The sequence below is a fragment of the Petaurus breviceps genome, unplaced genomic scaffold (assembly GCF_028583685.1).
Source record: "Petaurus breviceps papuanus isolate PSGF00001 unplaced genomic scaffold, PetGlider_PUasm1.0 174, whole genome shotgun sequence".
Taxonomy (NCBI): domain Eukaryota; kingdom Metazoa; phylum Chordata; class Mammalia; order Diprotodontia; family Petauridae; genus Petaurus; species Petaurus breviceps.
The window spans coordinates 44,628,306-44,652,227 of NW_027185761.1; the positions used below are offsets into that span (position 1 = coordinate 44,628,306).

Below are 23,922 nucleotides of genomic sequence, written 5' to 3' on the forward strand. Positions count from 1 at the left end.
GACTCCACCTCCTGCCTCCTGCCCTTTGCCCCCTGCCCTTACGCTTTTCCGTCGTCGCGCCTGCGCCCAGCGTTTTATCCGTCCTGGCCTCCGTCCCCCTCTCCGCCGCCTCCTCCTCCCGTCGCGGAACCGCGCCGGGGCGGGAGGGGCTGCCGCGGTGCCTTGTGGGAAGAGGGGGAGAAACAATATGGCGGATGGCGAGGAGCCGTAAGTATCGGGGATCGCCGGAAGAGCCGTGCCGGGCCAGGAGGGAGGGAGGGAGCGAGCGGCGCCGCCGACCCCCGGGCCTCCCCCGACTCTTCCCCCGCTGCCCTCCCCCTCGCGGTGCCCGGTGCGCGGCGGAGGAACGCTGACCCTTCTTTTATTCTCTCTTTCTTTTAGGGAGAAGAAAAGAAGGAGAGTAGAGGAGCTGCTGGCGGAGAAGTTAGTGCTGCCGGGGGCGGGGCGGGCAGGGCCGGGCCCGGGAGGCGGGGGGCCCGGGGTCCCCGCCCTGCCCCCGCCGCCCGCGGGCGCGCCAGCTAGCCCCGCCCCCAGGCACCCCCCTGCTGCCCCCTCCCCTGCGCCCCCGTCTCTGCCCCTCCCGCTCCTCCCCCCGCCCCTCTCCTCTCCATCCTTCCCTCCGTGCCCGCATGCCGAGCTCCCCCCGCCCTCAGGATCTTGGGTCGGGGGAGGAAGAGGTCGCCCTAGGCCGGGAGGAGCCGTAGAGGCCGCCCGGGCCGCCCCCTTCCTGGCGAGGGGCGCTGTCCGCTGCGGTCCCGGAGGGGCCGCCTCTGGCTCTGCCGCCCGCGTCTGGAACGCTTTGCTTTAGCGCCTTTGCGGGGCCTGCTCCCGCCCGGGGGGCGCCTTGGGGTGTGGGGCTTGTAGGCGTGGAGCTGGCGGGAGCCGGGGGCGGGCCCTTCACCCGTCCGCTCTGTGCCAGGCGCGCACACACCCACACCCACCTGCAGAGATCAGTAGGGGCACGTTACAGACCAGGGAATTTGGGGTCGGGCGGCCGCAAAACCCCAGAGCACCAGGACGTGCTCCTGCGGGTCATGTAGCATCCCTGCGTCCTCCGGGACTCGGTGCTTTGCCCAAGGTCACATGGGTAAAGGCTTCTGGCTTTGATAATCGGATGCATCCTAGTTTCAAATTCATAAAACCGGACCCAAGAGGTCATTGAGGCTCACCCTTTCCTCTTAGAGGTAAGGTGGTTGAAGATCATGGTAGGGAAGTGACTTCTCCAAGGTCATACAAATAGTTACTGGCTAACCTGAGACCTGTATCAAAACTCATATATCCTCCCCTCAAGTTGTCAGGACTTCCAAATCTGTTAAAATTGGAAGTTGGATTTTTTTTTTAAACTTTTAACAAAATACTTTTAAAACATGGTTTTAAAAGACTTTTGAAAATATGTGGCTACAAAAGAAAGGTAAATGGTTTCAGATTTGTTTCTTATCAGTTGTTGAGTACAATTAGTAGCAATTAAGCAACTTGCAATTCTGAACAATGTAATTCTTTTAAATCAACTGTATGAGTTTCCTCTTGTGGAAAGGGTGGAGAAACTGGATGTAGTTGTGAGATATCCTACCTAATATGCCAGCTACAAACATAGATTAATTTGTCATCAAAATTTGTGATTTTAAATTATTAAAGGTATAATTAAACCTTTACATTTTCTATAAAAACACCAATATGCAAATTCTTCCTTATGTATCCATACTGTATGTGTAAAATTAATTAATGCATTTGGAAACAAGTTGTAGGAATGTTAACAAAAAAAAAAAAACCAGCCTATCATTTGTGGGGTGGGAAAGTAGTCTTTAGTGACAATCAGTGATGGAATTCAAAGTCTTTTTGAAGAAACTCTTTTCTCTGTTTAGTGGTGACAGGAAATTAATACATGGATATATTCAGCGGTTGGATTTTTCTTTTCTTTTTTGGTTTCTGTTGTGGAGAAGTCTCTTCACTGATGTAAGGTCCATTAAATTAATAAAAATATGAGAGTTGCCCGGAACCCTGAGAGTTTCATTGAATTCATGGTCACATAGTTACTGTTTAAGAAGTAGGACTCAGGCCTAGGTATTCTTGACTCATACATCATCACATTGACTTCAGTTGTTAAAAAATTGAGAGGTTAGTTTTTTTTTTTCTGTGAAAATATTCTACTCATTATTTTTGAAACAATTTTTTAAAATGAAAAGTGCTTGTACCTTTAAAGGTTACATAAATTCCATTTTGATTTCAAGCATCATTATGACTTCAGCTTTTTTATTTTAAAAAATTGGTCATTTCTTGAGATAATTGCATCTCGCAAATTGGAAAAGCTTACAAAAATGTCCCCTTTGTAGACATTACAAGAATTTGTTTTCTTGACAGCCCAAAGGGTGAGCTTGATTTTTTATACTGCTCTACAAGATTTAAGAAAAATCAAAACTTATTTTTAAAATGCTTCATCATAAACTTGGTTAACATAGTTTCAAATAATGAGGATATGGACATGCTGTAGGAGTATTTCATAGAATGAAATGGAAATAGGAATAGATTGTTTGTGAGACATTTCTAAACTTTTAATGAACTGAGTAGCTTAGAAAAATTTTGAAAGCATCATGTATTCTTAGAATATATTCTTGTAGTATTTGGGCAGATTGTTTTCCTGCAATGTAAAAAAAAAAATCACATAAGTAGCTGTAGGTACAGTTTTTTTATACTGATTTTTTTGCAGCTCAATTTACTGTGTTCTATGCAGAATGGCTGTTGATGGTGGGTGTGGGGACACTGGAGACTGGGACGGTCGCTGGAACCATGTAAAGAAGTTCCTCGAGCGATCTGGACCATTCACACACCCTGATTTCGAACCAAGCACTGAAGTGAGAAGTATTTATTTTAAATAACTCCTCTTGTAGTTCTGTTTCAAATTCATAACAAAACAATACCTGTTTTACTTGTTCTCTGATTTAGGAGTGATACTAATCACCATGTTTAGAGAAACCTTAACATCTTCAATCTTAATTCTTTAACTATCAAAAAGCCAAATATTTGCAACTAATTTTAAGAATGTATGTGCATATGAATACACACACGCACACACACGTCCTTAAATTATCAGTTTCATCTTTATGTTGCTGTATCAATTGAAAACCTTTTTTGGAGAGTTCATTTTACTCATTCAAAATCTGGTAATAGCTCATTTGGAATTCTAGTGAAAATAAGCATTGATCATTTAATATGTCACTTTTATAATATTGGCTGTTTACTTGGAACATTCACTCCCATTGAACACAGAGTAACTCTAAATCATGTAATCATTTACAAATCATTTAAATCAGTACTTTGCACATAGACACTTAAATATTTTGAATTGAAATTAATTTGGACTCAGACTCATAGAATTTTTAGAACTGGAAGAGACATGACTTGAAATAATTTTTATCTGTTTTTTTCCTCTCACAGCTATTTGTTTCACTTTGTGATGGGGGGGAAAATATGTGTGTATTTGTACTTTGAGATTTTTTTTTTCATTTTGAGAGAGAAGCATCTTCATAAAAACAAAATGCAAATTTGAATTTCTCTTTCTCCAACTGTTGACAGTTCAAAGAATGGTAGAATGAATATTTGTTTACATTTTTTCCTAAGTGTTGGAGAATGTGTCTTTCTATTTAATTTTCCATTTAATGTATTTGCTATCGTTGGGTCATTTATTTTTTTAATGTTTTGCTACAAGATAATTGTATTTCAAGTAATACGAATTTCCTGCCTTTTTAGTTATAATTTTCCAGATAACATTTTAGCCAGTTTTTACACAGGCTCGCCCTTTACAGCCCAATATTAGTACTATTATCATTGTTAATAGGCTTGTCTTTTCTTTAATATTGCCAACTCTTGTCAAGTGTTGGTTTTGTGTTTTTACATTTGAAAAAATGGCTTCTGACTTTGGAACTTACTTTAAAATGTTGAAGGCTCATTAAATACTTAATGAGAGAAAAGCATTGTGGCCTAATGGATAGAACATTCTTCTAGAAGCCAGGAATATATGGGTTCAAGCTCTGCCCTGACACCTTCTGCTGAGTGACCCGGTTCCAGTCATTTAAGCTCTCAGTGCTTGCTGTAGGCTAATCTTAAGTATGTAATTTGCAAAGAAGATGTTGACCTGCTTTGGTAGAGGACATTTCTTCATCCTGGAGTGACCTGCCAGTGAAATCACAAGTCCAGTCCCTGTTCTTGTCCCTGTCCCTATTGAGGATTATTGGGATACTTTTTGTGTCCATTAAATTGTTAAATTGCAGATATAATAAACTTGATTCCTTCCCTACTTCTGCATTAAAAGAAAGCAAGCCTAACCTAGGAACAGTTTTTCACTTTATCAAATTTGATAGGGAAAATTAAAATACCTTTTAAAAATTTCAATAGTGAGGAAAAAAAAGAAACTGAAAGAATATCAGAAAAATTAAAGGTTTGGAATTTAAGTTTTAACTACTGAATACATATAAGCAGCTTAAATATGTGTGTGCTTTTAAAAAACCCTATATTTTATTTTTCACAAACATAAAACTATTAAGATTTTATGAATCTTTAATTTGATGCCTTTCATGGTGTGCAAATTTTACCTTATATCTCCATATTGTAATGTACTTTTCTATTCTTTACAGTCTCTTCAGTTTTTGTTAGATACTTGTAAAGTGCTAGTCATTGGAGCAGGAGGATTAGGATGTGAACTCCTGAAAAATCTGGTAATGAATTGATTTTTTTTTATTTTTCTGAGAGAATTTAAACCTTTCCCTCATTTCTAATCCCAGGAACTTTATTGCATTTGATTATAATTTTTCTCTTTTTTTGTTTTTTAGATGAATTCAGCTGATTAAATTCTAGGAGGTTGTTAAAATATGTGTTGGGAACTTTGATTACATTTCAACTCTTAAGTATCTCCTCTCAAAGTCAGTAAATATGAGTATCAAATAACATTCCTTGGTTATAGTTTCCTTACCTTAGTGCTTTACCAACCAAACCCTGGACTTATTATGGCAAAAGCATGTGCTGGTTTCAGTGAAATTTTTGCGGAACTAGGCTAGGGATGGTAGGGATGGCAGGCTTTAGAACTTTTAAAAAATTGTTGAGAACGTGGATAGGCTTTAATCTGCATTATCAGGGGAAATATTCACATTGGTGAATTCATAGATCCCCCGGTGTATTGAGAGGGGATTCCTTGAATCAGGAATGCCAGCACCCCTTTTAGTGTTCTGGCTAAACAGCATTTTAATAAATTCTATCTTGATAAAGGGTGCTATTTAGTGAAGCTTTGACTGTGTCTTGTCTGGTGACCAGTAGTAACAGTGATTTTTATTAACATAAAAGCAGGGGTTTACTAGTTCCTGTCAGTTTGTTTTCTTGAAGAGTTTGTTTCTGGAAGGTCTGTGTGGGATGCAGAGTGGGGTAAGTGGACAGAGTGGGTAGAGATGGAATTAGATAGCAGAGGGATGTATAAATATGTATTTATTTTCAGCAGCATTTTATTAACCATAAACTTTAAACTCATCTTTAAAGGGAATTGCACAAATGCAATTAATTACACATTATGTGCTCATTACTGAGCAGTCACTGAAAAGTACAAAACAAATACTCCATGGTGTCCAGCCTTCCAGGGGCTTATGTTATCTTCAGGAAGATTAGACACATTTGGAATGAGTCATGACTAGAAATAGCACACAGTTGCCAAGGGGGGCAGCACATTGTTATAGACACAGTATCATAGGATGTCAGAGAGGTCAATGTGTATGTTTGAGTAGTAGTTAGGCAAAACTTTATTTATGAAGAAAAAGATTTGCACTGTGATTCTTGAAGGCTAAGTAAGATTTAGGTAAAGGGGAAATTGCCTTTCATTTATCCTCTGTACTCTCAAGAAGTTGTTATTTGCAAATATGGAGTTTTTAAAAAACGATATATTCTGATACACATTCTGTGATAATCTACAAATTTTTTTCTTTTGAATACTAATTAAGGAGACTTCATTTATATGTGTGGAAATTCATGAAACAGGAATTTTACCTATTTAATAATTTAAGAATAGTTTAACAACTTCATTACTGGTCAGCCTACACATTTCATGTGTAAGACTAAGCTTTTCAAGTGGGAGAATTGAATTTTATTTTTTTGGAAAATTTTATTTTACTTCTAATTTGTTCTCTTGCTTTTTAGAGATAATCATATAAAATACAAACAAGATTTCTTTTCAGTTTGTTAACCTGATTTAAAACAAAAACAAGATTAGGGTCTGAGGATTGTAGTATTTATTTTAAATAAAATGTTTAAATGTTTTATTGTGATCACTTAAACATATTGGGCCAAATTAGTAAAGATCGACATTTTCAATGAAGTGTCACTTTTGGGAACAATTCTTTAATCTGGAAGCAGGGATAGAACCTTCTGCCTGGTGAAGATGAATAGTGACTATCTTTCTGAGAAAACTGAAACATTGAAAGTTGGCTTGATTTCTTTAAAATGTTGGAGTAGGACTGTTTGCAGCATTATACAAAAAAACTAGCTAGACGTTCTGCCTCTCCATAGGGGGCGCAACTGTGAGCTTTACCTAAATCTGCAGGCAGATGCCAAAGGAATTGTAATTCAGAAAGAGAGTGTTGCTACTCATCTTCACCAGGCCAAATATCCTGTCAAGCAGGATTTTTAAAAAGATGACTTTATTAGGGACTTTGTTTTCAGCAAATTTGATCAACGAAGTTTCTGGATTATAAGGGATATTATTATCCCTTAAATTTGGGATGCTGGTACTATATTTAGAACTAGATAGTATTAGGCCTTTTAGCCATGTTGAAAATTTATAAATCTTGCTGAAAGCTGTTAGGATCCTCTACAATTGGATAGAACTTGCAATCTTAACCAGAATTTATTACTGCTGAGGCAGAATTGGTAGTATTGTGGTGGCTCGTCACTGAAAAGTGGGAGAGAAATCTTTCCTTTGGTTGAAAGTCAGACAATCCCCCACTGTTCTATTTACTTGAATTTTTTTTTTTATTCCTGCAGGCATTGTCTGGTTTTAGACAAATTCATGTAATAGACATGGACACCATAGATGTTTCCAACCTAAATAGGCAGTTTTTGTTTAGGTAAGTGTTGTCCTAAATTATTTATTTCTTAGGTTTCATGCTATTTTACAAACTTTTATTAATAGGTTTAATTTCAGTGATTCTTTTAAAAATAAATTCATGTATGGATAATGATACTGTTTTCTATAAAAATATTTGATTACAGGTTAAAAGTTTACAGGAAAAACACTTTCAAGGTGATATTCTGCTGAAAATAGAGTGAATACATTTAAGCAAATCTGTCTTAATAATGAACTGTCTGTGCAGATTTTTGAATATTCTTGACCGGACAGGTTAGCTAAATCAATATGCAACTGTAGCAGTCGTATCTGTGATATTTTTCCAGCTGAAGTTGTTTGGAAATTCATTGCACTATAAACCTTAACCTCCTCCTGAGCCCTGTGCCAGATGGTAAATGAGATGCAAAGTTGAGATAAAACATTCCTTGCAATTATGAAGGAGCTCTATAGTCTAGTAGATGTGACTCACCTACATGTAATGACAGTGCAATGGAAGTAATGATATGTGCATTTCTAAAGTGGAGACGTCCCTGCAGCAGAGCCTGGTATTGGGTGAGGTTAGTGCTTATGAGGGCCTGGGAGGATGTGTAGATGTGGATGGTAGGGATGTGGAGTTGTAGACCACTGTGAGACTTTTAGTTAACAGGAGCCTGGAAAACTTGAGTATGAAAGAACACGAGAAGACCTGAGTGAGGTGAGGACTGGTTTTAACCAGGAAAGCAGGAGAAGGAGCAGCTGAGTGGTTGGGAGAGAGACAGCCCTTGACTTCAAAGCAGGGGTGGGGAGCAAGGCAGTGGCAATCAATGATTTACTGATATGTTTGAGAATTTAAATAGATCCTCTGAAAGAGTTTTCTTCTGTAGACAGTAATCGTGACTTAGAGCTTTTTAAATGGTGTATTTTTCCAGGCCTAAAGATGTCGGAAGATCCAAAGCTGAAGTTGCTGCAGAATTCCTAAACGAAAGGATCCCTAATTGTGCTGTAGTTCCGTATCCTTTTTGCTGTGAAGCAGTCTTTTGATTCATTTATTTCAAACTAAAATGACATGTTAGATGCCATCTTTTCTAAAAATCTTGACCTTTGTGTAGGGTTAGGGTTTGTTTTTGTATAGGTTGACAGAAAGAATTTAGAAAAAAAATTATTGGTTAAAAACCCTGAAATGGAGTGGGAAAATGGGATGGGCCTTTTCTAATGCTCCCTTTGGATATTTTATCCTGATTATCAGATGGCCTTCACTTCTGGAAGGCTCTGGCACTGCAGCACAAGCTCTGCTGTCCCTGTTAGACTGTCACCATAGGCTTGGAGGCGGAGCACAGGGTAAGCTTATTTCCCGAAGGCTGCCCTTGAGATGATGAATCGTGTTTAGCTAGCAGTTCCTGAGGCCTTTCTACTAAGAGAAGTGACATCTGTCCTCACCCAGGGAAAGTCATAAATCTTTGATGTAAATAAATTGTAAAATCTTACAAGTGAAATGCATTCTTGGAAAGAAGTATTTTTAATAGCATTCCAGAAGAGTATGTCTAGCTAGCTCTGTTAGGTTTTCATCCAGGATTCTTTTCATGTGTGTATAGTTTTCATAAAGATTTTTATAGAGTTGAGAAAGTATGTATATGGATCATTTGCTGATGAGTTACTGATTTCCCTCAATATACACACATATAAAAATACCACCTATTATCTTTTCCATTCTTTGAACTCTTCTCTTTGAGATACCTTAAAAATGCCTATTTTATTGCCTTTTTAGCACATTTGGCTCCTTCAGAGTTAATTTTTTTCTTTAGCTGGTGTATCTGGTCAGAGAACTTCATTCTCTTTGGTATCATTTTGTTTTGTTTCATTTTTGTTCATGGTTGTCATGACCAGTGCCTTTGGATTTTCTTCTTGTAAAAAGCATTTGTGATGTACCACTGTAAAATTTCTGAGGAATCTCTACCAATCTTTGCTATTTTTCATTTTAAAAATCTATAACCTTTTACTGTCATGTTAATGCATTTTATATACCATACTCTCATAGCACCTTCCCTTAAAACAGGTAAAATAATTAGGCAAAACCTCCTTATACAGTGGTGGGCCTTACAGAGTATGTAACTGTACCTTTAGGTGCTCACTCCCTATCAAGAGGAAGGAAGTATGCTACAGAACCAATAGTCATTTTAAGATCCTCATTTTAGAACTAGAAGGAACAGCTCTGACTTACCCAAGGCCATATAGGTGTGGGATCATAAGGTCATAGATGTAGAGACAGAAGGAAATCGAGAGATTGTCTAGGCCACCCCCTTCAGTTTTCTAGACAAGGACGTTTGGATCTAGAGAGATAAAGCAACCTAACCTGCCTGAGGTAACAGGTAACAAGTGATAGAACTACGTCTAGGGTGTCTGATTCCAAATCCAGGGGTCTTCTCTCTGTATAATGTGATGATGAATTATGTGGTGTCTTGTAATGTCTCTCTTATCATTATCTTGAGGTGCTGTTCCTTGCTTTTTGAACATTTTATATATTTCTATCTTTCCACAAAGCTATATAAGCTCTCTATGACTGGAATAGGGTCCTGACTGTCAGATTTGTAACACTTAGCGTAGTTCCTTATGCTGGCCCAGAGATACTCATTAAACATTTGTTTAGGTCAGGGGTGGGGATCCTACGGCTTCAAGACCACATGTGACCCTCTAGGTCCTCACATGCAGCACTTTATCTGAATCTAAACTTCACAGAGCAAATCCCCTTAAATAAAAGTATTTGTTGTATAAAACTTGGGCTCAGTCAAAAGGCTGTATGTACCCAAGGACCTAGAAGGCCATATAGGGCCTTGAGGCCACAGGTTCCCCACCCCTGGTTTAGGTGATCTCAAATCCTATAGAGTGTGTCCTTTATGTAATTTCTTTGCTGGTTATAAGAGTTCTTTAGATCAGCTCACTCATATACTCCCTCTTAGGATTGGGCTGATCTGGCCCTCTCCAAAAAGCCAGGAAATATGCACTGTCCTCAGTGATCCTGAGTGTCCTGGCCTTAGTTCCAGAGCCCTTTCACAGCCTGCAGTGATGGAACATTTTGATGCTCAAGATTTGAAAACAAGGTAAAAGATTATAAATACTTTGAGGTAGGTATTGAGTTTCTTTGGTCATCAGAATTTGAATCAGTAACCTTGAAACCTCTTTGTTCTGGAGGTTTTTCAGTGGCTTTGGGCCATAAATAACCAAGTTTTGATCATCATTGAAAAAAAAGTTTGGAATATAATCCCTTTTAGTAGGAAAGCTCTTCCTTTTTCTGTTGCCTCTGCCTTTAACCTGTTGCATTGGATGTGATTTCTTTTACCTTTTAGTGTTTTTTTTTTTAATGTTATTATAGTCTCTACTCTTCTGGTTCTGTTTTCTAGACTGAATCATTTTCTATAAATCTTACCATGTTTCCCTGAATTCATCATATTTGTTATTCTGTAATATTCCTTTACATTCATAAATCAAAATGTGTTCAGCTTTTCTTTATTTGTTCTATACTTTGTTTCTATTGCTACCATAATTATTTTGGCATAAATGGGACTTTTCTTTTGTTATCATTGTCTAGATGCCTAGTAGGATCTCTGAATCACAATCTATTGAGTAACTTTTCTCAAATAATCACAAATTAGCCTCTAGAATTGTTAGCTACTTCTCACCCCACTAACTGAATTGCTGTGCTTTTATAGCCTTTCCAGTATAGACTTTCGTTTTCTGTTGTCTTTGCTAATTTCATTGGTTTGAGATGATATCCAAGGATTGTTTTCATTTTAGTTTTCTGTATTGGTAATTTGGAACATTTTTGCATACAGGTTTCCTTTCCAGCAATAGGGAAGTGATAGTCTTTTTGTATTATGGTCAGACCATTTTCAGAATATTAATGTTCAGTTGTGGGCACCATATTTCGTTGATAAACTAAAAAAATGTCTAGAGGAGGTCAGGCAGGATGGTGACGAGCCTGGAACATGTTTTGTAGGAAAATCAGTTAAAGGAGCTGTGATGTTTAGCCTGAATAGGAGCAGTCTCCTGGGAACTGAGAGAGGAGCTTTCCTATAGAAGAGGCAGGGTGGCATGACTTAGAATAGGAATTGTAAAGAGGCATATTGAGTTAAGGAAAGCCTTTGTACCAGAGCTATTCAGATGGATGATGGACTGCTCGGGAAAGACTGTGCACTTACTCATGGAAGGAATTTGTCAGGTATGTTGTAGGTAGGGTTATTTTTCAGGCATGGATTGGACAGATGGTCCCTGAAGTCTCTTCCCACTCAGATTCTGTGGTTCTCTAATTGCATTTATTTTGAAAACTTTTCATATCATTTGACCACTTAGCTATTGTGGAATGGCTCCTGTCCTTAGAAATTTGTGCCAGTTCCGTTTATTTTGGATGCTAGGTTTTTATCAGACATACTTGATGCCTTTCCAACAATTCCTGCCATCCTTTCCGGCTTTTCCATTGACATCACTAAGTCTCAAGACATCTTATAAACTCTTTTCTACCTTCACAATGTCTCTCAAACATACCCACTTTCTTCCTTGGAAGCACGGCCCTTATCACTTATTTGACTAGACTGTGGCAATGGCCTCCTAATCTCTTGACTTTTTCTTCAGAGCTCATCTCAGGAGCCACCTGCATTGATTAAGCCTTATTCCTGTCCTCCTGTGAGTGCTCCTCCCCTCCAAAAGTTACCTTGTATTTATTTTGTATAAACTTAGGCATCTGTGTTGTACTTAGTGTCTTCCTTGGTAGAATGCAGGTTCCTGGAGGGCAGGAAATACTTGCTTTTTGTCTTTGTGTCCTTGGAGCCTGGTATCTAGTCATTGCTTAATAAATGCTTGTTGGATTTATTTTTTGTCTTCTTGGTGGTCTTTATGCTTATTTGCAGAATAACTAGTTAACATTTCTCATGATAACTAGTTTATAAATACTCTTAAGTGAGATGACCACATTCCCCATGAAAAGATGTTTCATATTGCCTTGGGGTCCCCAGTAAAACTAACTGCAGCATGGTTCAGTAGAGTGAGTACTGGGTTTAGAGTCGGAGGAAATGGCTTTCAGTTCCACTTTGGCAACTTACTACCTATATGACTTCAGGTTTTTTCCATCTCTGAGCCTCAGTTTCTTCATCAGTAAAATGGGGGGATTGGGTTAGAAGACATCTAAGGTGCCTTACAACTCAAAATCTGTGATTCTGTGGTCTTTATTTGCCTGTTTAAGGAGACCCTTTGAGCCATTCTGTGCTCTGTTCCAACTTCATTTTCTCTGTTTTCATTCAGAGGGAGAATGTCAATATGATCTGTAGACTTTTATTCCTCTAGTTGGTAATTATTGAAAGATCTCAAATTAAAGGGTATCTGGTATTAACTTAAATGTTTCAAGATGGTGAAGACACATGATTCTTAACTGCCTCTGGCCTTTTTCTGATGATTGACTCTGAATGTGGGCTTCTATCTAGACTCTAAGCCCATTTGGTATTTTTTATAGGTTTCATTGTTTCTGTGGCCAGCTTTGTGGTGACAGCCATTTCCTTCCTTGGCTAGGCTGACTCTTAAGATCTCAGACACAGCCTATAGCTCAGACCATACTTGGGACCTTTCCACCTCAGAACCTGCCAGACCTTGTGTTCTGCTGGTGTGGCCTGGAGGACCCAGGTCCCCAAACACCAGGAGGAGACATTAATTAAGACCGAACTTTGATGTCACAGCTTGGCAACTTTTGAGTTGCTGATAGTAGAAAATCCAGGAAGAGCCAGCAATATTAGGCAAGAAACAGGTTTTTTTGTTACTGATATGTAAAGAATGAAATATGGACGTTAGAAAAGATAAGTGCCCTGAAGCATTGGACTGTCTCTTTAGTCTTTTCCTGATGATTAGGACAGATCTTTACACATGATGGATGTGTAATACTATTTGGCTAAAAAAAGTACGAACATGAAACAATGTGTACCTTTGTCATCTCTTTTGACATTGTTTGATTCTCTTGCCTTACACAAAGATTTCCTAACTTAGATGATACTTTGTTCATTCTTTCTGTTTTCTTAACATTCACATGGGTGGCCTCTCCAAATTGGTATTTCTTCATCTGTAAAATTTGGCCTAGATTCCCACCAAAGTCTAGTCTAGCTCTACATAAATGATCCTGAATCCTGCAGAAGGAAAGCTGATTCCAGAGTGCATTGCTTAGAGAAGTTTTTAGAGAGGAGGTGAGCTACCGTGTTTCCCCGATAATAAGACACTGTCTTATTAAATTTTTTTGGACAGAAAAACACCAGAGGGCTTATTTTCAGGGGAGGGCTTATTTTAATGAACATTGACAGCAATTTTAATAAACAGGTAAATGTGAACAAAAAAACGTACCTTTATTCAATAAGCAAATCACTGGGGAAGAACAGGATGACGCGCTCACTGCTGCAGCTCTGATTGGATGCAGCTTGGAGCGCGGGGTGCATTTCACAGGGGGGAGGGAAACGGTGCATACGGAGGGTACCGTAATGTAGCGTGTAGCGCAGGGGATCACCTTCACTACAGTAGCAATCTCAATAGGGCTCATTTTCGGGGGAGGGCTTATTTTAGAGGAATCTTACACAGTAAGGGGAGGGCTTATTTTCGGGATAGGTCTTATTATTGGGGAAACACGGTAGGTATCTGACAGTGTATATAGGGAGCATTCTGTTTATGAAATCTGTTCTCTGGGACCAAAATTGTTCTTCATAATTAATCTGAGTCTAGCTGCTTTAACAGAACTACCTGACTGATAGATGAAGACTATATGGTATGGAATTAAATAGAAAGGCTCTTTTACACAGCAAAGGAGATGACTCCTTAGTCTCCCCTCCCCCCAAAACTTTAGTAGCACCTCATAGTTGGCATTAGCTTTTCAACAGTTATTCATATCTAAAGTGTGTAAATAAATGGATAATGCTAACTTGTCTGATTTGTCAAATGTCTTATGAGTTTAGTTGTTTTGAATGCTGGTGACTTTAAGTCATAACTAAATTTTGAGTATGTCTGTCTCTTATATATGTGTATATATGTTGATATATACACATATATACATATGTACATATACATACATATATTCGTTCCTTTACTCATATTCAGACATTTCAACAAGATTCAAAATTTTGACGATACTTTCTATAGACGTAAGTTTTCACTTGAGATCTCATAATTTTACAATAAATGTTTTACTAAGTCATTGTTTTAAAGTTAGTTTTTTTCCTTTATAGAGATAATATTAACTCTCTGCAAAGTAATGGTATCTTGTATTTCTTTTTCTAAACTGGGTCATTAACAACCATTGATGATGTGGTAAAAGAGAAGTGGTGCTAATTTAAAGGCTAAATTTCTCCTTGTTTCATTTAGCAAAACCAGAGTTAAAAGATTGGATTTTAAAATTGATATTTTTACATACCGATAAAATATGCTGTCCTTTGTAAATCTGAATTATTTACAATTTATAAATGAATGAAAAATCATTAAGTGCATACTAGGTACTTGTCACATTGCTGTAAGGTGGGGATATAAATATAGGCAGGCAAGACTGTCCCATGGAACTTAACTGGGGAAGGCAACACATAAACGGATGCTTGAAAGGGTTGAGACTGAAAATAACCAGAAAGTGATGGCTGAAGGTTTGGTTCTGGACATGATTGTAAAAACCTGCCAGTAAGAGCCCAGGGTCTTGGGGCAGAGTGCAGGTTCTGCAGGGAGGGGGATAAAGAAGACGGTTTCCTTTTATTTTTTTTTTTAACTAAAACTCCATTGTTTTTTCTTAGAATTTCATATCATTGTTTGTGGTCTGGACTCCATTATTGCTAGAAGATGGATAAATGGCATGCTGGTAATGTTTTCATATTTTTTCTGGTTTCTCTAAGTTCTTGGTGATCTGGCATCAAGTAATTTAGAGTTACATTGCGTGGGGTGATTTTGAAAACTCAAGATTACTGCTTAGTTTTGAATTAGTAGTTATAACCCACTGCTTTGTGGGTAGGAGATTAGTTAGTAGAAACCTTTCTGACTGTGGGTAAAGAAGTTATTGAATTGTCTGACTGTACCCAAACTTTTCTTCCAAATCTGACTTGCACAAAACCAGAGTGTTGTCTATAATTTATCTCTTTGTTAACAAAGCTCTTGGGACCATAGACTTAGAGATGAAAGGGCCTGAGCTTAAAGGGGATCCTGCCTAGCTTCCTCCTTTCATAGGAAGCTGAAGTCCACTAAAGTTAAGAGATGTGCACAAGGGCTTCAAACTCAGGTCTTTGGACTCCAGATTCCATATTCTTTCTTCTGCACCATGCTGTCTCTGTATGATAAATCTGATAACTGAGAACAGTTATGATAAAAATGAATAAAACATCTGTATTTTAATTGAAAGAAATGTTAAAAAAAAATTCATGAGCACATATGTGTATTATTATGTGGTAACTTTTTAATAAATCCTTAGTTCTATTTTTCTTTTTGGAGAAATTTCACTTTTAAGGGTGAATTTATTATTTAATGATAGCATATATTCAGACCAGTATGGTAATCTACTTTTATTAATAAAACTAATTAACTTTATAACAGCTTCCTTTCCCCTTTCCCCCAACTCCCCAGTGATGTTACCTTGAAGGTTCTGAGATAATTTTGGCATTAATTCTGTTTTTATAGTTGTTTTATGTTCTTCTAGATATCACTTCTAAATTATGAAGATGGTGTATTAGATCCAAGTTCCATTATTCCTTTGATAGATGGGGGAACAGAAGGTTTTAAAGGAAATGCTAGGGTAATTCTACCTGGAATGACAGCTTGTATTGAATGTACATTGGAACTTTATCCACCACAGGTAATTTGTTTTACAGACTACTGAAGGGAATTAAGTTTTAATTAACATGTTTTAAGACCTACTAGATATAATTTAGAAAAAGAAATTAAAATAGACTAAACATCTTTATCCTTGTTATACTTGTAACATATTATTAACTCATTTTTGTGTGCTTGGGTAGGGTAGGGATTGGGGTGGCTCATGCCACATAAACAGAATGGAGAACTTGGGGAGATAAGAGAGACTTGGTTAAGAGTGTCCCATTCAGGGGCCTCTTGTTTCTTCAAGTGGTTAAATCATTTGCAATTCTCCTTCAGCATTCCTAGGATACACTCACTTTGAATCTACTACATGACTTAGTGGCCAGAAAAGCCTGTTCTAGGCTGCCTTGAGAAAGGCAGTGTCCAAAAAGATAGAGGTGAGGGTCTTTGAGTACTCTGCCTTGCTCAGACTATATTCAGGGGACTAGGTTTGGTTCTGGACACCAAAGTTTGGGGAGAATTTAAAGAAGAGGGACCTTTAAGATGGTAGCGATTGGATCATATAAACAGCTGTCGAAACTAGGGTAGTTTAACCTAGATAGTTGAGGACTTCGTGGGAATGTGATACAGTTATCTTCAAGTATAAGTAGTTCTCACATTATGCAAATTCAGCTTTATATAAAGAATTCTGAAAGAAATCCACGTTTCCAAAAAAATACTTGTTAACTTCATTGTACAATACTGTGCTCTCTCTGCTTCTGCCCCTCGGCTCAGCGCTCTGCAGCCTCCCAACCTGCCACCAGAAAAAAAAAAAAACCCTTAAAAAAAAAAGTGAAAGAATGGAAGGGAGGAGAGATTGCCACCATCACCAGATTGGGGGCTTGGTTTGAGACCTCCAGTACCAAGACTCCAGTGCAGAAAGACGTTTGCCTCACTCTGCCCACCTGCCCGAATGTCCAGCTCTTGATGTGTTTTCCATCTGTCTGTGCTTGGATACCATGTGTCTGCCCTCGGCCCCCACACATCCTTAAATTCTATGGTGGCCCCCTCCTGCCTGCCTCCCTCCCTTGCTTCTGTGGGCCAATTTACATGATATAAGGTAGCTTTATGTAGAGGTCTTGGGAGTGGCCTACTTACGTAAATTGAGACCTCTCTGTACTTGAAAGGGCTGTCATATGTCAGAGAGATAAGACTTGTTTTGCTTGGTTTTAGAGTAGTCAGAAGTTAGGAGCATGAGGAGAAGTAACAGAGAAGCTATTTTAAATAAGTGAGTAAAAAAACTTCCCCACACTGAGTGAAGGAATTGGGGATAGGCGAGAGAATTAGTTTTCTCTCGCTGGAAGACTAGGCAAAGACTTAGTGTTCTGCTGGTGATTTATTAATTCTTGGTCAGGTGCAGGTTGACCAGATTCTGGAGTTCTGTTTGGCCACCAGGATTCTTTCATAGTTCACTTTAACAATGGTTCTGTATTCAGTGATTCCCAATACTAAGCTGATGCTGTTGGACTCCTTGGGTTTCTTAGATCTGTTGAACACCAGGCTCTGACTACTTCCTCTTCTGCTCTGATCATACCTAGGTGCAAGGAAAGCTCCAATACTTGCCCTCTCTTTTCCTTCTAATGCATGGATTACACACTTCAGACCAGCAGTGTGCTTATTTATTCATATGGGAAAAGAATAGTATAGAGGAATAAATAATAAGCCTTCAAGTAATCCCAAATATATCTATGCTGGATAAGAGTATTGGGCTTTATAGTTTACTGACCTATTTTTTTTTTTTACTGACCTATTACTGACCTCTAATTAACTTGACTTAGTCCTTGATTCTACCATTGTTTTAATCTACAGGCTGCCCCCCCACCCCCCAAAAGAAGATCCAATTTCTCACATTCCTTTCTTATTTAGTTACAGATTGACCCGACTGCCATGAATTGGAGATGTTTAGTTACATCAGATGCCAGGGTCTCCATGTTGTCTTTGTGGGATTTTGGATTTTTTCTCATACATTGATATATAATCACTTGTCCATTTATACTCTCTATCACCCAGAAAAAGAATGATTTATCCCATTACCTAGTTCACCCCCAAGCTTCACCATAGTTTTTTTTTTCCTAGGCATGTTGAAATGAAGATAAAATTAACCATTCCTTTTAGTTCTGCCAGCGTTGATTAGATAGCACCAGCAGGCATTAACATAATGCAAGGTTATTCCATTTAATCTCAAAATCTCAGAGTTACTTAATAGTTACTTAGAATTTTGGAGCTGGGGTTTAACAATTTATGTCAGCTTGCATGACTTGTTGCTAATTTTTTTTTTCTGTAAAGAATTTATATTTTTTTAACTTTCCAATTTAAATTTATGGGAATAGGATTGTTGTGTTGAGAATCTGCTCATTAATTCTCTGTTTAACCCTATGTAGCTCCATTTTAAAGCTTACTGCCAGACCTACTGTTTTAGGCTGACCACAAGTGTTCTGTTATTCTTAGCTCATTTTAGAAAACTTTATAATGATTTAAAATGTTTTAGCTGCATAAGTAACACACCAAGGTAAATTTTTATGAATCAGATACTTTAATAAAAAGATACAATTTTTCAGGCACACAATTTAGTTAAGAAAAAATGTTCTTCTAAAGCTGTATTTAAAAGGGAAAAAGGGCACCCTTTAAAACCCTCAGCTGAATACAGTTATTTTTTGGTTTTAGGTTAATTTCCCCATGTGTACCATTGCATCTATGCCCAGGCTCCCAGAACATTGTATTGAGTATGCAAGGATATTACAGTGGCCCAAGGAACAACCTTTTGGAGGTAAAAAGCTCAAATTTAAGAATTCTAAATAATTAACAAAACACATTCAATTTTGTTGAGCCATAAATTCATTTTGGTGATGTTAAATATATTTTAAATTATTATTTCTAGAAAAATTAATGTTTTTATGTATTTATATCCTTTTTTCCAGAGGGAGTTACGTTGGATGGAGATGATCCTGATCACATTCAATGGATTTTTCAAAAATCACTAGAGAGAGCATCACAATTTAATATTAGGGGTGTTACCTATAGGTTAACCCAAGGTAAGCCAGTGAGTTGTTAGGTAATCCTTGGTGAAGGGACCTTGGCCCCTTGTCCTTTCATGTGGGCTCTGTAAAACAGCCTTGAGAATTCCAGTGAGGATCTAGCTGAATTCAGTTTGACAGACATTTATTAAGAGCCTTTGATATGCAAATCACTGCTCTGTATATCCTAAGACTAGCAGGAAACTAGGAGCTGATGTGATGAGGGGGGAATAGAACACGTATGTAGATGAGTGAATACAGAGTCATTTCTGGAGGGAGAGAACACTGACCGCTGGAAGGAATCACAAAAGGCTTTATTTAGGAGGTTCTATCTGGCAGATGGTGATGTCTTCAAAGAGGGCAGGGCTTTTGTGAAGCAGGAAGGCATCTGTGAAATGGGAGGTGGGATGTCAAGTTTGATGGACAGCCAGGAGACCAATTGGATTGCACTAGACAGAGTCTTTTGTAAGGGAATATCAAGCAATATGTATGGTCAGGTGCCAGATTGAAGATTTTGTATTTTATGCTAGGGGAAATTGCCAGTCATTGTGCATTTTACAATTATTATCTCATTAGACCTTCACCACAACCCTGGGATGTAGATGCTATTATTATCCTCATTATACATTTGAGGAAACTGAGACAAATAGATTTAAGTGATTTGTCCAAGTTTACACAGCTAGTATCTGAGACTGGATTTGAATTCAGGTCTTGACTCCAGACCAAATGCTGTATCTACTGTACCACCTAGGGAGCCAGTGAACATTTCTGAGTGAATGGTGAGACTTAAATATCATAGGAATTTGACTTTTCTGAAGATCGATTGGAGAGTGGAGACCAATTTGGAGGCTATTGAAATAGTCCAGGCTAGAGGTAAGGAGTGACTACAAGGTAGAATTGATCATAGCGAGTAGTTAAGTGTGAGGAGTGAGGGAGAGGAAGGAATCAAAAAGGCCTCCAAAGACATGAATCCCTTGACTAGACAGGTAGCGATGCTGTCAGCGGACAGGGAGGGATCCCTCTGAAGGAGACAAGATAATGAAGTGAGCTTGAGATGCCAATGGGACGTCCAGGGGCAGTGTGGAGCGGCAGTTTGTGATGCAGGATTGACATTTGAGAGATGAAGACTGTATGGACAGACTTGGGAGGGATCTATGTAGAGGTGATTGGACTCGGCATCTGATGAAATCACTGAGATTATAGTAGGAAATAGAGAAGAGGACCCAAACCAGTCCTGAAGATGTTAAGTATGGGCAAAATAGTACTTACCAGTCTCAATAGGTGATGATGAGCCAGAAAGGAACAGTTGTACACAGGTACAAGGAGAAATGAGAAAGCAGCATCCTAGAAGTCATCCGAGGAGAGAGGGAGGCAGGAGGTGGCTGACGGTATCAGAAGCTGAAGAGAAGTCAAGTTAAATGAAGGTTTAGAAGGGGCCTTGGGATTCCCTAACTTCATAGGGAAAGCCAGGGAAACAGCCCTGAGTGTGCTAGCTATGGGAGAAATGTTTAATAAAGAGCTGCTTATCTACTGTCTCATTTTTATGAGTACCATAAGTGTTAATGCTATATTGATAATAAGGCTCATCAAAAATTGAATTACTCTTTTCTAATCCAGGTAATTTCTAATCTATGATTAATAATGCTTACATATAAACAATGATTTATGATTAACAGCAGACTTTCCACACATATTTGATTATTGAAACAACTATGATTATAGATAGAGTTTATAAACCCAATCTTCCAGCTGAGGAAATGGCATCAGAGAGATTTGCCCGAGATTATATAGTCAAAGTCTGACTACAAGGCCTCTTTCTATTGACCTCTGCTATATCGTTAGGTAGGCATGAAAGAGTTGGAAGGTGAGAAGGATCGACTGTACTTGGAAGCAAGCCAAGTGGCTTTTAAAATATATACTTGTATTGATATTTCATCTACTTCAGTTAATGGTGTTGATAAATAATTTGGTGTGATTTTATTTTATACAGTCACCCAAATACAAATAGCTTGTATATTATAGGTACCCAACAACTGTTGAATTAAATATATGGTGTTTGATAAATATATTATTTAAGGAATAAGCCTTGTTGCATACATTTTATAGAGTTATACAAGAAATTTTGTTTAGAATTCTAGTGTTTCCTTTTGCCTGTAAAGCAGATTGAGAGATTGAATATTGAACAGGTTCACAAGAATGTAGTATAAGATCTAACCAGATTCTCAATTTTGAACTATTCTTAGAAATATCTAAGTATCTACTTGTAATTGTTCTTTTTCTCTAGGGGTTGTAAAAAGAATCATTCCAGCTGTGGCTTCCACAAATGCTGTCATTGCAGGTGAGAGGATAAAGGCCACTCTGAATGTGTTTTTTTTCTTGGGCATCTTGTGTTTCTTAATCGGGAGCTCATCAGCAGGCAGCTGCAGGGGGATGACTCTTTCAGCCAGGCCACCGTCAGTGATTGTCCGTCTAGCTCTCAGGGAATTGTCAGAGGTGTGTCAGTGCAGGGAGTCCCCAGGAGGAGGAAAGCACAAATTCTGGGATGAAATTATGTGAGTAGAATTTTTTGCAGTCATCTGATTTCAGAGAGCTCAGGTGTTTCAGGGATTTCATACCTTTTTCAATTGTGACATAAGGGCTTTAAAAGTAGTGACTTATTTCAGAACATGTGCTAGATGTGAGAGTTCATTGTAAGTACGAATTAGTAAATACAAGGTGTAACTATAGTGTCGTTTCTTTTTTCTCACCCTGACAGGGTCCTCAGCATTATTACTAGACTCATTCTAGCCAAAAGGGTTAAAAAAAAAAAAAGCCTGGATTACATAAAACAACATAAAGTAACCTTTTCACAGTTGAGCTTTTTTTCATTAGGAGTTGTATTTTATTAGAAATGAAGTTTTTCTTTTCCACTAATAAAGTGTTAAGTAATCTTTCCTTAGTACTAACCAAATATAAGTTGCTTACTTTGTTTTTAAGTGTTCAAAATTCATGGAACAAAGCAGTTTTTTTTCCCTTTTCCAGCTGTGTGTGCCACTGAAGTTTTTAAAATAGCTACAAGGTAATGTGTTTACTTTTTCTTAAACATACACACACACTTATACACTTCAAACTATATCATATAATAAACATATACTCAAAGTCTGTCTACAAGGCTATATTGTATTATATATTATACTTTATTGTATTATATTATATAAACATATAAACATAAACATGTTTTTCCATTACAGTGCATATATTCCCCTTAATAATTACTTGGTATTTAATGATGTAGATGGGCTGTACACATATACATTTGAAGCAGAAAGAAAGGTTAGTATGATTGCTATAATGAACAGTTTGTGTACATAGCTATGCATAGTTTGATTTTAAAGTCCATAAGTGCCTGCTTAAAATCACAAGAGAGTGAGCTTGTTCATGGTTTAACTTTGCCAGACTTTTCCCTTTAGTTTCTCTGCCTCACCTGGCTTTATGCCCTACTGCATGTGAAATCTTACCAGTCAAGTATTGATTCTGATAAACAAGAGAGCTGCTTTGCTTAGACATAAACATTTTCAAGCTAATTAATTTATATTTTAGACTGGAATGCTAGACTGTTTCAGAGTGTTTGCATGGGAATTTAGTCTTCTTAAGGATTTTTAACAGACTGGTATGATTTGCATGATACTGTGATTTGTTTTGACAAGAGGCAGGTTGGCTCAGTGGATAGAATGCTGGACTTTGAGTCAGGGACACGTGGGTTCAAATCTTGCCTCAGACATTCTCTACCTTAGTTTCCTCATCTGTAAAGTAGGGATCATAACATCTAGTTCACAACTTTGTTGTGAGGATCCCTACTTATAAAACACTTTGTAAATATTAGCTATTATTATTTCTGCTTATAGGAGAATTGCCCAGCTTGCAGCCAGCTTCCCCAGAATATCCAGTTTCCTCCATCAGCCAAACTGCAAGAGGTTTTGGATTATCTAATTAATAATGCCTCATTGTAAGTATAAACTTTTGGTGGGAGGAGGGTGAGACAGTTTTAGGCATTTGGGGCGTTCTGCATTTTTAAAAAGTTGTCCTTAAGATAATATTTCCTTCTTGATTTATAGACAGATGAAATCTCCAGCCATCACAGCCACATTAGAGGGAAAGAACAGAACGCTTTACTTACAGGTGATGGATCCCTACTTTTTGTACTTTCATTAGGAATTAAAGAATTTGTGTTTGTGAATTTTAAGTAAAATGTGTTTTAATATTTTTAGACAATAACTTCCATTGAAGAACGGACAAGGCCAAATCTTTCTAAGACATTAAAAGGTATTTTAAGTAAAGACATTTCCCTAATATGTTTAAATGTTTTTTAACAACAGTAGACATATACATAGTTCTTTAAGGTTTATGAAGCACCTTTACAGTATTTTGCTTATAAAGTATTTTCTTTGAGGATAAGATCTACAGGTGTCACGATAACCTAAAACCTTATTTGTAAAAGCTAATTGACTTATAATTATAGAGAATGAACTTGAGTTTATTTTCACTAGTTCTTCCAGATTACTGAAATTTATTGTCCTTTCATATTGTATGTATTTGAAATTTTTGCTGAAATATTGACTTGAATTTTTCCTCATTTTAGAGTTGGGCCTTGTGGATGGACAAGAGCTTGCTGTTGCCGATGTTACAACACCACAGACTGTACTGTTCAAACTTCATTTTACTACTTAAGAACAATAAATGCACATCTAAAAGAGGATTAAAATCTACTGCAATATTGTGCTCTCTGTGGATGCTCAGAATGATCTAATTGATGTCCCTTTTAGTATTAGTGTTTCTCATTTATAATGGATCACTTTCTTACTTCAGAACTGTTCCTCCAAGCCAGAATTTGGGGGATGGTGTTTGTGAGTTTTCGTTAACATATGGCTGAAGAAGCCCGGAGAGAGATTCTGACTGGTTGTAGTGCTCCTGTTTCTGTTTAGAAGTCAAAGGCCATCTTGTACATGAGGATTTTAG

General features: G+C 37.9%; 1 protein-coding gene across 4 annotated transcripts; it reads left to right on the top strand.

Moving 5' to 3' along the window:
* UBA3 (ubiquitin like modifier activating enzyme 3) lies at positions 1-23,668 on the top strand. Of its 4 annotated transcripts, XM_069084145.1 has the most exons (18): positions 15-207; positions 382-423; positions 2,729-2,849; positions 4,629-4,709; positions 7,015-7,097; positions 8,005-8,085; positions 14,189-14,232; positions 14,866-14,930; positions 15,759-15,914; positions 18,578-18,680; positions 18,832-18,945; positions 21,212-21,265; positions 21,949-21,985; positions 22,158-22,239; positions 22,812-22,912; positions 23,022-23,085; positions 23,175-23,229; positions 23,546-23,668. In XM_069084145.1, the coding sequence occupies exons 1-18, from the start codon at positions 188-190 to the stop codon at positions 23,632-23,634; spliced, it is 1,392 nt and encodes a 463-aa protein (XP_068940246.1). In that variant the 5' UTR covers positions 15-187; the 3' UTR covers positions 23,635-23,668. The 4 variants fall into 4 exon arrangements, 3 of the variants coding, with proteins under 3 accessions (XP_068940248.1, XP_068940247.1, XP_068940246.1); XM_069084147.1 differs by lacking the exon at positions 15,759-15,914 and having other exon boundaries at positions 1-207; XM_069084146.1 differs by lacking the exon at positions 382-423 and having other exon boundaries at positions 14-207.
* Positions 23,669-23,922: the final 254 nt, after the last annotated feature.